This window comes from Amphiprion ocellaris, chromosome 22 (assembly GCF_022539595.1).
Source record: "Amphiprion ocellaris isolate individual 3 ecotype Okinawa chromosome 22, ASM2253959v1, whole genome shotgun sequence".
Lineage (NCBI taxonomy): Eukaryota > Metazoa > Chordata > Actinopteri > Pomacentridae > Amphiprion > Amphiprion ocellaris.
In genome coordinates this window covers 26341723-26355003 of record NC_072787.1, presented here as the reverse complement: position 1 = coordinate 26355003, position 13281 = coordinate 26341723, and the positions used below count along the sequence as shown (strand labels likewise).

The 13281-nt window shown below is 38.3% G+C and overlaps 1 protein-coding gene across 2 annotated transcripts; it reads left to right on the top strand.

Annotated features, from left to right (window-relative positions):
* Nucleotides 1-655: 655 nt before the first annotated feature.
* On the top strand, nucleotides 656-12582 carry LOC111586769 (MICOS complex subunit MIC26-like). 2 transcript variants are annotated; one of them, XM_023296568.3, is made up of 9 exons: nucleotides 663-726; nucleotides 1085-1195; nucleotides 2380-2502; nucleotides 4315-4347; nucleotides 4485-4539; nucleotides 5088-5183; nucleotides 6465-6556; nucleotides 9800-9889; nucleotides 9974-12582. In XM_023296568.3, the coding sequence occupies exons 1-9, from the start codon at nucleotides 709-711 to the stop codon at nucleotides 10016-10018; spliced, it is 663 nt and encodes a 220-aa protein (XP_023152336.2). In that variant the 5' UTR covers nucleotides 663-708; the 3' UTR covers nucleotides 10019-12582. The 2 variants fall into 2 exon arrangements, with proteins under 2 accessions (XP_054863125.1, XP_023152336.2); XM_055007150.1 differs by lacking the exon at nucleotides 6465-6556 and having other exon boundaries at nucleotides 656-726.
* The last annotated feature ends 699 nt before the right edge of the window (nucleotides 12583-13281 follow it).

The following is a 13281-nucleotide window of genomic DNA, read 5'->3' as shown; positions in this document are numbered from 1 at the left end:
CTTAAGCTGGAAGATGGAGATGGGGAATACAAGAACACAAGTGATGTTAATGCACGGTTCATTTTGTGCACCAGTAAAACATATAACTCTGTCTTGAATTTGAAAAAAAAATCATATTTTATTTTTCGATAAAGAAGGGTTCGGTGAATGTGCATATGAAAGTGGTGGGGTTCAGTACCTCCAACAAGGTTAAGAACCACTGAATTAGTCCAATAAATTAATATAATAAATAATGTCTTTGGGTTTTGCACTTAGTATTTCATTTCAATGTATTATTTAATTTAGTCAGATAAATATATATCTTATATAATAAATTAGGGTCTTACCTTAATATTTAATTTAGGTAAAACTTGCATAAATAATAATATTGGACATTCTAAAATATTTAAACCTATTGGGTAAATTTATACATTTAAATTTCTTGTAGAGTATTAACCTTAACATTTAATTGAGTTAGGTTAATTTAAATTTTATATAACATCTTAAGATTTTGATATGCCAATAAATTATTATTATTATTATTATTATTATTATTATTATTATTATTATTATTATTATTATTATTATTATTATTATTATTATTATTATTATTATTATCTCCTGAACGGCATTTGTTTATCGTACTTGAGTGCACTGCGCATGCGCCTCTCTTGCTGACGCGCCTCCGACTCGCCGTAGAAAAGCGAAAGTCATTTCAACTGGAGGAATATGTCATATGTGAAGCTGGTAACTATCCTCAACCATATTCACCTTTTGTGACCTTAAATATTTTACTGTTCATAGACAGCGGCTGTTATTTTGTGAAACACTTGTTTATGTTTGTACACAACAAAAACTGACATCGAAGAGTTTGTTAAATGTCTCTAAATGAGTCAACCGCTAACGTTAGCATGCTGCTAGCTGCTGTAGCTAACAGCTCAGTTTAACGGCCGGCCTCCATTTGGTGAAGAGGACGTTTAAAGCCTTGTTGTTGTGCTGAATTAGTGTTAAAATAGTGTTTAAATGGTGTAACTGGCGCTGCAGAGTCCTTGAAAGCTTTCCTCCATCTCTCCCCGGGGCGTGTGTTCCGCCGGTCCGCCTCCAGGTGTCGCTGTGCGCCGCGGCTCCGGGGCTGGCGGGCCTGCTGAGCGGCTCGGTGCTGGCGGCCGCAGAGGGGAAGAAGAGGAGCAGCCAGCCGGCCCTGAGCATCGATGAGGTGGGTTAATGAGTAGCTGACACGAGGTCAGGGCCGACGTGGTTTCGTGTCCCCTCAGGAAAGTCTTTCCTCTGTTTTGTTTTGGTTCTCTGGGAGTCCGTTTACAGGGACACGTGTAATTTGGGTCACAATTAGGACAGCTCAGGGGCACAGACCACTGGAAGACACAAAACAAACAAGAATAGATTTAATTAACCGTAAACATAAGATGAAATGACCACAATTAAACGAAAAGTGACCACAAAAATAAGTTAAACAACCTATAAAGGCACACAAAACCACCAAAAAGAAACAAAAAAATACTCTAAGCAGACACACGCAACCAAGAGGACAATATATCGACCACAAACAGACCTAAAGGACTACAAAGAGACACAAAACTACCAATAAAGGACACAACATGATGACAGAAAGACACACAACAATTTGCAATAGACTTAATTGAGCACTAAAAGGCTGAAACGACCACAAAGACACAGAAAACTGTCACAGAGTAACAAAAAATGGTGTGAGTCAGGTCCAAAGCAGCCACAAAAATAACCAAACAACCTCAAAGACACACAAAATGGCTATAAAGTTGAAAAAACTATGAGAAAGGGATGCAAAATGACTACAAAGAGACACACAATGACTCAAAGAGACAAAATAACTACAAAAAGATACAAAATGCCTACAATAGGACAACAGCTACTCCAAAATGACTACACAGTGACACAAAACAACTACAAAAAGACACAAATGATTACAAAAAGATACAAAACAACTATAATAAGACACAAAATGACCACAAAATGACACCAGAGACACAAAATGGCTACAAAGAGATATAAAACTATCATAACAGGACACAAAATGACACCAAAGAGACAAGAATTGACTATAAAAAGACACAAAATGATTACAAACACACAACAACTACTACAAAATGACCACAAAAGACAACAATTACTACAAAGTGACTACAAAAAGACACAAAATGACACCAAAGACACAGAATGGCTACAACGAGACATAAATTTACTATAAAAACATACAAAATGACACCAAAGAGACACAAATTGACTATAGAAAGACACAAAATGACAAAAACAAGTTAAGTTTTATTCACCACATGTCATAACACCCCCCCAGACAGCTCGTCCACCTCTCTGCTGTGTTTTTACAGTTGTGTTTTCGTGTTTCAGCTGCCGTCTCTGTACACCACTCCTGAATCGGAGGCTCGGTACGTGGAACCGGAGGCCGGAGCTTTGGAGCAGAGCGTGGCGTCGCTGAGGAAATGGGTCGAACCGTACACCAACCAGTGTCAGGTTGGTCTCCTCAACTCTCATTAAACCACTTTCCTGTGCTTAAAAAGTCTGTTTTTTCCAGGATTTCTATCATTCTGCATGTCAGAATTCAGTGTCCCTGAAATAAACTCCCACCTGAACGTCCCAAAAATCACAACCTGTTGAGCAAACCGAACAGTTTCTGTAAGTTGTGAGCTGTTCAGGCAACAGTGCTGTTAGAAAAACATTAAAAATAGTCAGATTAGAGTCATATTTCTGGTAAATGCACATGTATATCAGAACAAGACCAGCCTCAATGGCTGCAAGTATAAATATTACACAGATAAAGTCCATTGGTTTGTATGTTTTTCAGAGAATTTTTAGTCAGCTGTTAAAACTTACTGCTGTTGCTGCAGAAAATACAGTCACAAGGCTGTGAATGAAACAAAACAAGTGGATATGAATCACACACAAGAAAAACAGAGCTGCTCTGATGGTTTTTGAACCATATGAGACTCTAGAAAGCTGCACACATCTGGATTTTTATGTGATTTTTCAGTGTTGCTGTTCAGTTGCGTTAAATTTCTAAAGCTAAACATTTTAATATGCAAGGTTTTGACGCAAAGAGATCCTGACACTGCAGGACTTTAACCCTGTGAACCTCAAAATACCAAAAAAGCGTGTTGTCTTTTTAAAAAACTATCTAAATGACACTTTTTTTCATAGCCAGCAACTGGAAAATCATTGAGTATTGTTGGATTTTCAACTCAGGCTGTTCTTGAACACATCATGTTTGGTTTCATGTGAAAAAATAACCAAATTCAAGTTTGAAATCAGGATTTCTCATCAAAGCACTCCCTTTAAATCCATCTAAAAATTAACCAAAAAATGGCCAACAAGTGTGATAAACAGTTTATGCAGAGCAGAGACCAGACAAGTATGGAAAGAAATACGAGACTGAAAGGAAAATACAACCTTCTGGATCTGTAAAATACATGCAACTGCGGTTAGTTGTTGGAAGATATATTCACCCCAATGACACTTTGGTGTGTTGTTGTGCCATTTGTGTCATTTTAGCATCTTTTTGTGTAACTTTTATGTCTTTTCAGTATCATTTTTGTGTATATTAGTGTTATTTTACTAACTTGTGTCATTTCAGCATCTTTTTATGTTATTTTTGTATCTTTTTTGTTATTTTAACATATTTTTGTCTAATTTTTGTGTCGTTTGTGAGTCTTTTTAGTATCATTTTTGTATATATTAATGTCATTTTAGCATCTTTTTGTGTCATTTTAGTATCTTTTTGTGTCATTTTTGTGTCATGTTTGTGTCATTTTAGCATTTTTGTGTGACTGGCATTTTTTGTATCTTTTTCTGTCATTTTAGTGTCATTTAAGCAACTTTTAGTGTCATTTTTGCATCTTTTTGTGTAATTTTTGTGTAATTTGTGTCTTTTGTGTCATTTTTTGTCTTTTTGTGTCATTTTAACATTTTTTGTCATTTTTCTGCATTTTTGTCTCATTTTGTGTCTTTTGTGTTACTTTGGCATCTTTTTGTATGTTTTTTTGTCATTTTAGTGTCATTTGAGCAACTTTTGTGTCATTTTTGTGTCATCTTTGTCTCATTCTAACGGTGTCATAGTGACAGAAGATGTTTCTGAATTCTCTCTCCTTCTTCATGTTGTTCTGTTTCTATAGAGATGCAGGACTTTAGATTGCAGTGAAAAATGAGCCACTTTACACTTTAAACTTGACAACATTAATTTTTACTCTTTTATGCAGTTAATTATAGATTAGTGATGAAGTTCTCTACAAATAAATGAAACCACAACAATCTGTGTCTTGTTTTTTGCAGCAAACTGGTCAGGCTGCCATGGAGAAAGTCGAGGTGAGTGACGGTAAAACCTGTAAATACATTTATTTAAATCTGGTGGTTATCTGGCTTTTATAATTATAAAATAAATTAAGCAAGTAACCTGCTTTTCTGTCTGTTTCTGTCTTTTTCTGATGATCTTTGGACCACAGCAAGCGTACAGAACCGTGGAGCCGACCATCAGCACCACGATAACAGCAGTAACTGGTGAGAAAAGACTATTTAGAGTCAGATTACAGCAGAAACAAAAGGATTCAAGGATAAAAATGTGATTAAATTTATAGTTTTAACATTCAGTTTAATGAAACAGCAACTCCTGAAAAATGTCCTGAAACATAGCAAAATATAGGAAAAATTTGAATATTTCATTGTTTACTAATGAGACAATTAGTGTCTCAATCAAATAGTTAATAATTTGGACAGTAAAATATAAATAAAAGTGGAAAAAATGGCAAAAAAAGTCACAATTTCACAGGATTAAAGCTGACGTCTGCATGGCGTCGGATTTTGTCTGAACAAATGTCATTTTATTGAATTAGTTTTTCAATTAAATGAGAAGCTGAAACCATCGAGTGTTTTCCGTGTTTATGTTAATGATAAATAATAGGTGAACAAACTGAACAGTCAGCTCAAGGTGTTGCTTTGAGGTGTTGACTCCCTGCACTGATTATTGGTTTTTACATTTCAGTCTGTATGTTTTTGTGAAGTTCTTTGTGTTGAGACGTTTCTCATGAGACTCCTGGTCCGTCCCTCAGATACCTACCAGTTCCTCAGCGACCCTCCTCCTGACCTCTACCCCAGCGTGGCGGTGGTGAGCTTCTCCGGCTTCCTGGGACTTTACTTGGCCAAAGGTAACATCTTACCGTCTGAGCTAACCAGGTCAGAGGCAGCAGACGGGCTGATAACAGCAGAAAAATCAGAGATGTGTCCAGATAAATGCCTTTTTTTGTTCTGTTTTTCTGCAAACATCTCCAGGACGTTCCAGATTCAGACTGCAAGTGTGTGTTTTTCTATTAAAGCAGCCTTGAAAAAGAAAAAACATTTTGTCCTGCAGCTGCCAGAATGGTTTTTATCAGCCTCCAGAGAACAGTTTTGGGAACATAAATGTGTTATTCCATCTCAAATATTCAGCTTCCTTCTCCTTAACTTAATTGTGTTATTTTTGTCATTTTAGCATCTTTTTGTGTCTTTTTGTGTCATTTCCGTATCTTTTTTTTTTGTCATTTTAGCATGTTTTTGTGTCTTTTTGTCATTTTAGCATCTTTTGTGTCATTTTAGCATCTTTTTATGTCATTTTAGCATTGTTTTGTGTCATTCTGTCATTTTAGCATCTTTTTATCATTTCTGTCAGTTTCACATCTTTTTTGTCATTTTAGCATCTTTTTGTATAATTTTAGCATTATGTTGTCCCTTTTTGTGTAACATTAGCATCTTTTTGTGTAATTTTAGCATCTTTTTGTGGCCTTTTGTGGTAATTTTTGAATCTTTTTGTGTAATTTTAGCATCTTTTTGTCATTTTAGCATCTGTTTGTGTAATTTTAGCATCATTTTGTGGCATTTTGGCATCTTTTTGTGTCATTTTACCATCTTTTTGTGTCTTTTTGTGTCATTTTAGTATCTTTTTGTGTTATTCTAGCATCTTTTTGTGTCATTTTACCATCTTTTTGTGTCTTTTTGTGTCATTTTAGTATCTTTTTGTGTCATTTTTTAGCATCTTTTTGTGGCTTTTTGTATCATTTTAACATCTTTTTTTGTCATTTTAACATCTTTTTGTGGCATTTTGTACATATAGGCCGTAAATATAGATATGTAGATACAGATAATATAGTAAATATAGGCTGTAAATACAGTACAACAAATTGTAGCTCACAGCTAACTAACAGACTTTTTGGTAAAGTCGTTCCAAAGCCACACAACAGGAATTTAAAGGTTTTCCTTTTGCAGCTGTTTGTTTAAATCTCAATATTTCCCTTTAACATCCAAGTGAACACTGTTGATGAGGAGTCAACCCAGGAGCTGCTGTCTGTCTTCCAGATTAGGTATTAAACGTGTCAGTAAAAGGTGAGTGAAGGTAACGAGGAGAGGAACGAAAGGTCCCATCAGTTCACTCTGGATCTGTTTATCTGCTTCAGGCTCCAGGGTGAAGCGTCTCGTATTTCCAATCGGACTCATGGCTCTCAGCGCCTCCATGTTCTATCCTCAGCAGGCTGCAGCCCTGTTAAAGGTGTGTTTACAGAGTACTACAGAAGTACTACAGCAGCACTACAGCAGCACTATAGCAGTACACAGTAGTACTACAGCAGTACACAGCAGCACTACAGCAGTACACAGCAGCACTACAGCAGTGCACAGTAGTACTACAGCAGTACACAGCAGCACTACAGCAGTACACAGCAGCACTACAGCAGTACACAGTAGTACTACAGCAGTACACAGCAGCACTACAGCAGTACACAGCAGCACTACAGCAGTACACAGCAGCACTACAGCAGTACACAGCAGCACTACAGCAGTACACAGTAGCACTACAGCAGTACACAGTAGCACTACAGCAGTACACAGCAGCACTACAGCAGCACTACAGCAGTACACAGCAGCACTACAGCAGTACACAGTAGCACTACAGCAGTACACAGTAGCACTACAGCAGTACACAGCAGCACTACAGCAGCACTACAGCAGTACACAGTAGTACTACAGCAGTACACAGTAGCACTACAGCAGTACACAGCAGCACTACAGCAGTACACAGCAGCACTACAGCAGTACACAGCAGCACTACAGCAGTACACAGTAGCACTACAGCAGTACACAGCAGCACTACAGCAGCACTACAGCAGTACACAGCAGCACTACAGCAGTACACAGCAGCACTACAGCAGTACACAGTAGTACTACAGCAGTACACAGCAGCACTACAGCAGTGCACATTAGTACTACAGCAGTACACAGCAGCACTACAGCAGTACACAGCAGCACTACAGCAGTGCACAGTAGTACTACAGCAGTACACAGCAGCACTACAGCAGTACACAGCAGCACTACAGCAGTACACAGTAGCACTACAGCAGTACACAGTAGCACTACAGCAGCACTACAGCAGCACTACAGCAGTACACAGCAGCACTACAGCAGTACACAGTAGTACTACAGCAGTACACAGTAGCACTACAGCAGTACACAGCAGCACTACAGCAGCATTACAGCAGCACTACAGCAGTACACTATACTTTGAAATAGACTGATTTTGGACTGGTTTTGGTTTGGGTTTCAGACTTGGTATTGGAGTGGCTGTGAACTGGTTTTAGACTGACTTTGAACTGGTTTTAGACTAATTTAGGTTTGGGTTTCAGACTTAGTATTGGATTAGTTGTGGACTGATTTTGAACTTATTTAGGACTTGTTATAGACTGATTTCAAACTTGGTTGTGAACTGGTTTTAGACTGAGTTAGACTGTTTCTTTGAGGAATTTTGACCTTGTTATTGGACTGCTTCTCGAATTCAACTTTGGTATTGAACTGATTCTGGACTTTGTATTGGACAGTATTAGAACTGGTTTTAGACTGGTTTCTGACCTGTGCTTTGACTTGGTAATGAACTGGTTTTTAACTGATTTTGGACTAGTTGCAGGCTAATTTCAAACCAGATTGTTAACTGGTTTCAGACTTAGTTTTAAATGTGGTCTTAGACTGGTTTTAGACCATTTTGGAGGGCATTTTGACCTTGTTATTGGGCTGCTCCTTGACGAGTTTCAACTTTGGTTTTGGACTTTGTATTGTACTGGTTTTGGACAGTATTAGAACTGGTTTTAGACTGGTTTCTGACCTGTTTTTGGACTGATTTTGAACTGATTTGGGACTAGTGATAGACTGATTTCAAACTTGGCTGTGGACTGGTTTCAGACTTAGATTTAGACTGGTCTTGGATTGAGTTTGGACTTTGTTTTGGTATTATTTACTGACTTGGTGTTGGACTGATTGTTCTCTACATATGGACTCTTTAACTCAGTTTACAATGCTGTAAATATGCAAAGAGGTTAAAGTCTGATATATGTATACATCTATAATGTGTTAGTGCCTCAGAGTCACTTCAGTACAGTAACTACAGGTGTTTAAAATCATAATCCTCTATTATTCAGGGGGAAAGCTGCCAGACAGCATCCTCTATTCGCTGGATTTTCCAGTTTTTAACATGTCTGATATCAAAGGAAACGTTCACTTGATGGAGATAAAAAGATGAAAACTCTGAAACTCTTTATTTAACCTCCTGCATACTGACAGGAAGCAGCTGCCAGCACCACCACTGAGCTGTTATTTTAATTTTAGCTACAAAATGGTCCTTTTTGGGCAAAGAAAGCTCATTGTGGTAGAGTCTGTTAGCTGGAAACCGTTGTGGAAAATCACACCGTGACCTCATGAACCACATCAGTCACAGTCAGACTTTCCAGGCATCATGATATCTGTGTTTATGTGTTTGATCTGGGGCTGGTTTCCCTTTAGGAAAGGGCTCAGCTTCCAGGCAGGAAGTCCAGGCTGTGAATTGTGTTTTTCTGATTTCCACCGGTGTCTGGGTCGTATTATTTAATGCACAGACTAAAGCTAACTGAATGTTTTCTGTGTTAAAAATCTATTTTCAAACTGTGAGATAAGCTTTATGTGTTTAAAATAATAAAGTCAATATGTGGAGGTCAATGGTGATTAAAAAAAAACTGTTTATCATGTAGTCTATTTAAGGACTGAGAGTTACTTCTTTTGAAATTTCAGTCTTCCAGTCTTTCCAATCTTCTGTTGTTCAGTGTTCTTCCTGAGTTTCCTTCTTTTTCCACCTGTTTGTCTGTAAAGAACTTTGTAAACTCTGCTTTTAAAAGGTTCTATAAATAAAGCTATTATTAGTGGTGGTGGTGGTGGTGGTGGTGGTGATGTTGGTGTTGTTGTTGTTGTTGGTATTTTTGGTGTTGTTGATGATGGTGGTGTTGGTGTTGATGTTGTTGTTGGTATTTTTGGTGTTGTTGTTGATGATGTTGTTGTTTGTGGTATTTTTGGTGTTGTTGGTGTTGTTGTTGGTATTTTTGTGTTGCTGCTGATGTTGTTGTTGTTGGTGTTTTTGGTGTTGGTGCTGTTGATGGTGTTGATGTTGTTGTCGTTATTGTTGTTGGTGTTATTGCTTTTATTATTATTATTATTATTATTATTATTATTATTATTATTATTATTATTATTATTATTATTATTAATATTATTGTTATTGCTATAGTTATCATTACTGTTATTGTTATTATTGTTGTTACTATTATTATTGTTATTATTATTGTTGTTATTGTTGTTGTTATTATATGATTGATGCCTTAACCTTTTCTCATAATGATAAGATAGTTTTTCTTTTGTGAGTGCGACAAACGTCTTCGGCTTTAAAATTGATCATGAATAAAATCTGTTTGGCTGATTGTACTTCCTGTTTTTCCACCAGGCGAGTCGAGACTCTGCGTCCAGCTGGGCTCAGCAGGGCCGAACCGCCGCCGAGAATCTCTGGAAAGATCCACCGTTTGCCAAGAACAAGGTGAGTCTGGTTTACACGCATTTGTGTAATCATAAGTTTGTCATTTGTCTCTTCTGACTTCTTGTTTTTTCTTTCTTTGTGAAGCCCGAGAAGAAAGAGCAAACAGAGAGCGACGACACAAGCAGCTGAAGAAGAAACACAACCCAGTAACACACTCACACCTGTACATGAACATGTTCTCACACCTGTACATGAACATATTCTACAAACTCCCACAGACACCGAGGCTTGTTTTGCTTTAAGTTTTAGAGCAGAAGCTTATAAGCCGAGTCGTTCTTGAACACAATAGCGTATTCCAGGAAGCATTTTCAAGAATAACTTTGCAGGTTTTGTTCCAGTTATTCAGATAACTTCCTTAAATCTGCTTCTTGAAACAATCCTCAACGCTCCTCCTCCCCTGTAGGAAGTCATTCACCTGCCAACCTCAGCAACACACTGATTATATATCTGAGGTCAGCAGCCATTAGCATCCCTCAGCTAGCGACTAGCGTCTCTTAGACTATTCATTTGCATTCATAAAGAACAAGTTATTCCCAGGCTAGTCTTTAGCATCTCCAGGCCTAGTTAGTACCATTCCTGCAGCGACAACTAGCATTCCTGCGCTAGTATTTGGCATTCTTAAGCTAGTCACTAGCATTCCCAGGCTAACCACTTGCATTCCTAGGATAACAACTGCCATTCCAAGGTTAATTGTTGGCATTCCAAGGCTAACCCCTAGCATTCCCAGGCTAGCCACTTGCAGTCCAAGGGTAACAAGTATAATTCCTGGGCTGCCAACTAGCATTCCTCGACTATCAGCTAGCATTCCAAAGTTAGTCACTGGAATCCTTAGGCTAACCGCTACCATTCCCAGGCTCATAATTGCCGTTCCTAGGCTGGTCACTGGCATTCCAAGGCTAGTTACTAGCAGTCTGTGGCCAGCAAGTAGCTTTAATGAGCTAACAACTGTCATTTCTAGACTTGCAACTAGCAGTCCTATGTTAGTATTTGTCATTCTTAAGCTAGTCACTAGCATTCCCAGGCTAGCCACTTTCAATCCAAGGGTAACAGTACCATTCTTGGGCTGTCAACTGGCATTCCTAGCAACTACAATTCCTAGGCTAGCAACTTACCTTCTTAGGCTGACAACTAGCATTCCAAAGTTAGTCACTGGATTCCTTAGGCTAACCACTACCATTCCCAGGCATTTCCAGACTAGCAACTAGCATTCCTGTGCTAGCAAGTGGCATTCCTAGGCTAGCAACCAAAGTTCCTGGGCTACAAACCAGCATTCCTAGCCTAGAAACTACAATTTCTAAGAAGACTAACAACTAGCCTTCTTAGGCTAACAGTTAGCATTCCTCGGCTAGCAACTGGAATTCCAAAACTACCATTCCTGGGCTGTAACTGGAATCTACAATTACCAGGCAAGCAAATAGCGTTCCTGGGCAGCCAACTGGAATTCTAAAGCTTACAAACAGCATTCTTAGGCTAGTCCCTAGCATCTCCAGGCTTGTCACTACCATTCCCAGACTAACGAATTGCATTCCCAGGATAACAACTTGCATCCTTGGGATAACAATTGACACCCCCAGCCTCGTAATTTGTATCCCTACTGTACATTAATAAACATTGAAACATAAATGTTTATGATTCGTAGGTGAGTTGCACATATATATAGTCACTTTCCCATTAAAAGGACTAGCGACTAGCAAAGGTATACTAGTCACTAGCCTAGGAATGTTAGTCAGCAGACTGGGGATGCTAATGACTAGCCTGGGGATGCTAATAAGTAGCAAGGGGATGCTAATGACTAGCCTGCAGATGCTAGTGACTAGATTTCTGGATGCCAGTGACTAGCCTGGGGGTGCTAATGACTAGACTTCTGGATACTAATGACTAGCCTGAGGATGCTAATCACTAGCCTGAGAATGCAAATGACTAGCCAGAGGATGCTAATGACTAGCCTGGGGATGCTAATGACTAGCCAGGGGATGCTAATGACTAGACTTCTGGATACTAATGACTAGCCTCTGGATGCTAATGACTAGCCTGAGGATGCTAATGACTAGCCGGAGAATGCTAATGACTGGCCAGAGGATACTAATGACTAGCCTCTGGATGCTAATGACTAGCCTGAGGATGCGTGTGAGCAGTAAAGTCAGTTATACATCCGGTGGGTTGCTGAGGTCGGCAGGTGAATTACTTCTCCGTAAATGAATGTGTTCAGTTCAGTGAACTGGAGACTAAATCTAGAAATAACAAACACTGAACTGTTCCTTTCAACTTTTTAACATATAATGACTTCAGGTTTATTCTACAAAAATAGTAGCTGTGACAAGCCAGTTCCAGCCAGCATTTATCAGATAACATTTATTCAGCTTTTCTGCATATTAAATCCTTCAGTGTATCACAAAAAGTCAAAACTACACACCATTAGAATACTTTCTGTGGTATGAAGGAGCGTTTTTGTGCTGAGAAGTTTCAGTTCGTAACATTCAGACACTCTAGAGACACCAGGAAGTGTGAATCTGAGTGAATTAATGTAGACGTGTTCAGGTCAAACGGTGACGCTTCTATTTCTGCTGTAATCAAATGAAGGGCCAAATGATGTGATCATCATCCATCCTAATTATTAATGCACTGTTGATTGTCCATGTTTGTTCATGCTCTGTATATACTGTGTGCAATTAAAGCTGCTATTTATCACTAAACACACACATTTTTTTGTCTTATGAACTGCTAGTAAATCATACAAAATATAAAATGTACAGAAAAATATTTGACTCTTTCAGTGCGATTTTAGAGGACCAATAGTGATTATTGCTGTTGTTTTGGACTATTATTTATTTTCCTAAAATTAATTTCATTTTCATTTTCTTTAATTTGAGTTACCTGTGCAGACGATTAGTAAGTTAAGTTTGTTCTCCATGCAGCTGGTGTCTTTAAATTTACATATTTCCATAGTATGCACATCAAAAACAGTCAGCTTTATAGACTGGTGATGTGTAAATGCAGCACTTCCTCGTATAGCTGCACACAAAGTTCACTGCTGAATGTGTCCCGGTGTTTCCACAGGAGAAGTTCTAGATGTGGATTTTACCCGGTAATGTTTAAAAAAAAAAAAAAGCTCTTAATCGTGACTGAATGTGGATTTATCTACAAGTTTTAGTAAGCCACATCAGCTGATTGCTTTTATACATGAGCTAGAATACAGCCTAAGTCAGTAAACGCCACATTTATGAGACAAACTGCTGAATAAGTTGTGTTAAAATGGTTAAAAGTGGTTTAAGTTCCTGAAATCTTGACGTCACTCTCAATAACGCTGTGTTTGAACATTTCTGCTGCATCCTGCCGCAGTACAGAAACTATGTCAAGGTTTCCTCACATGATTCTGTGAAAAGCACAAACTG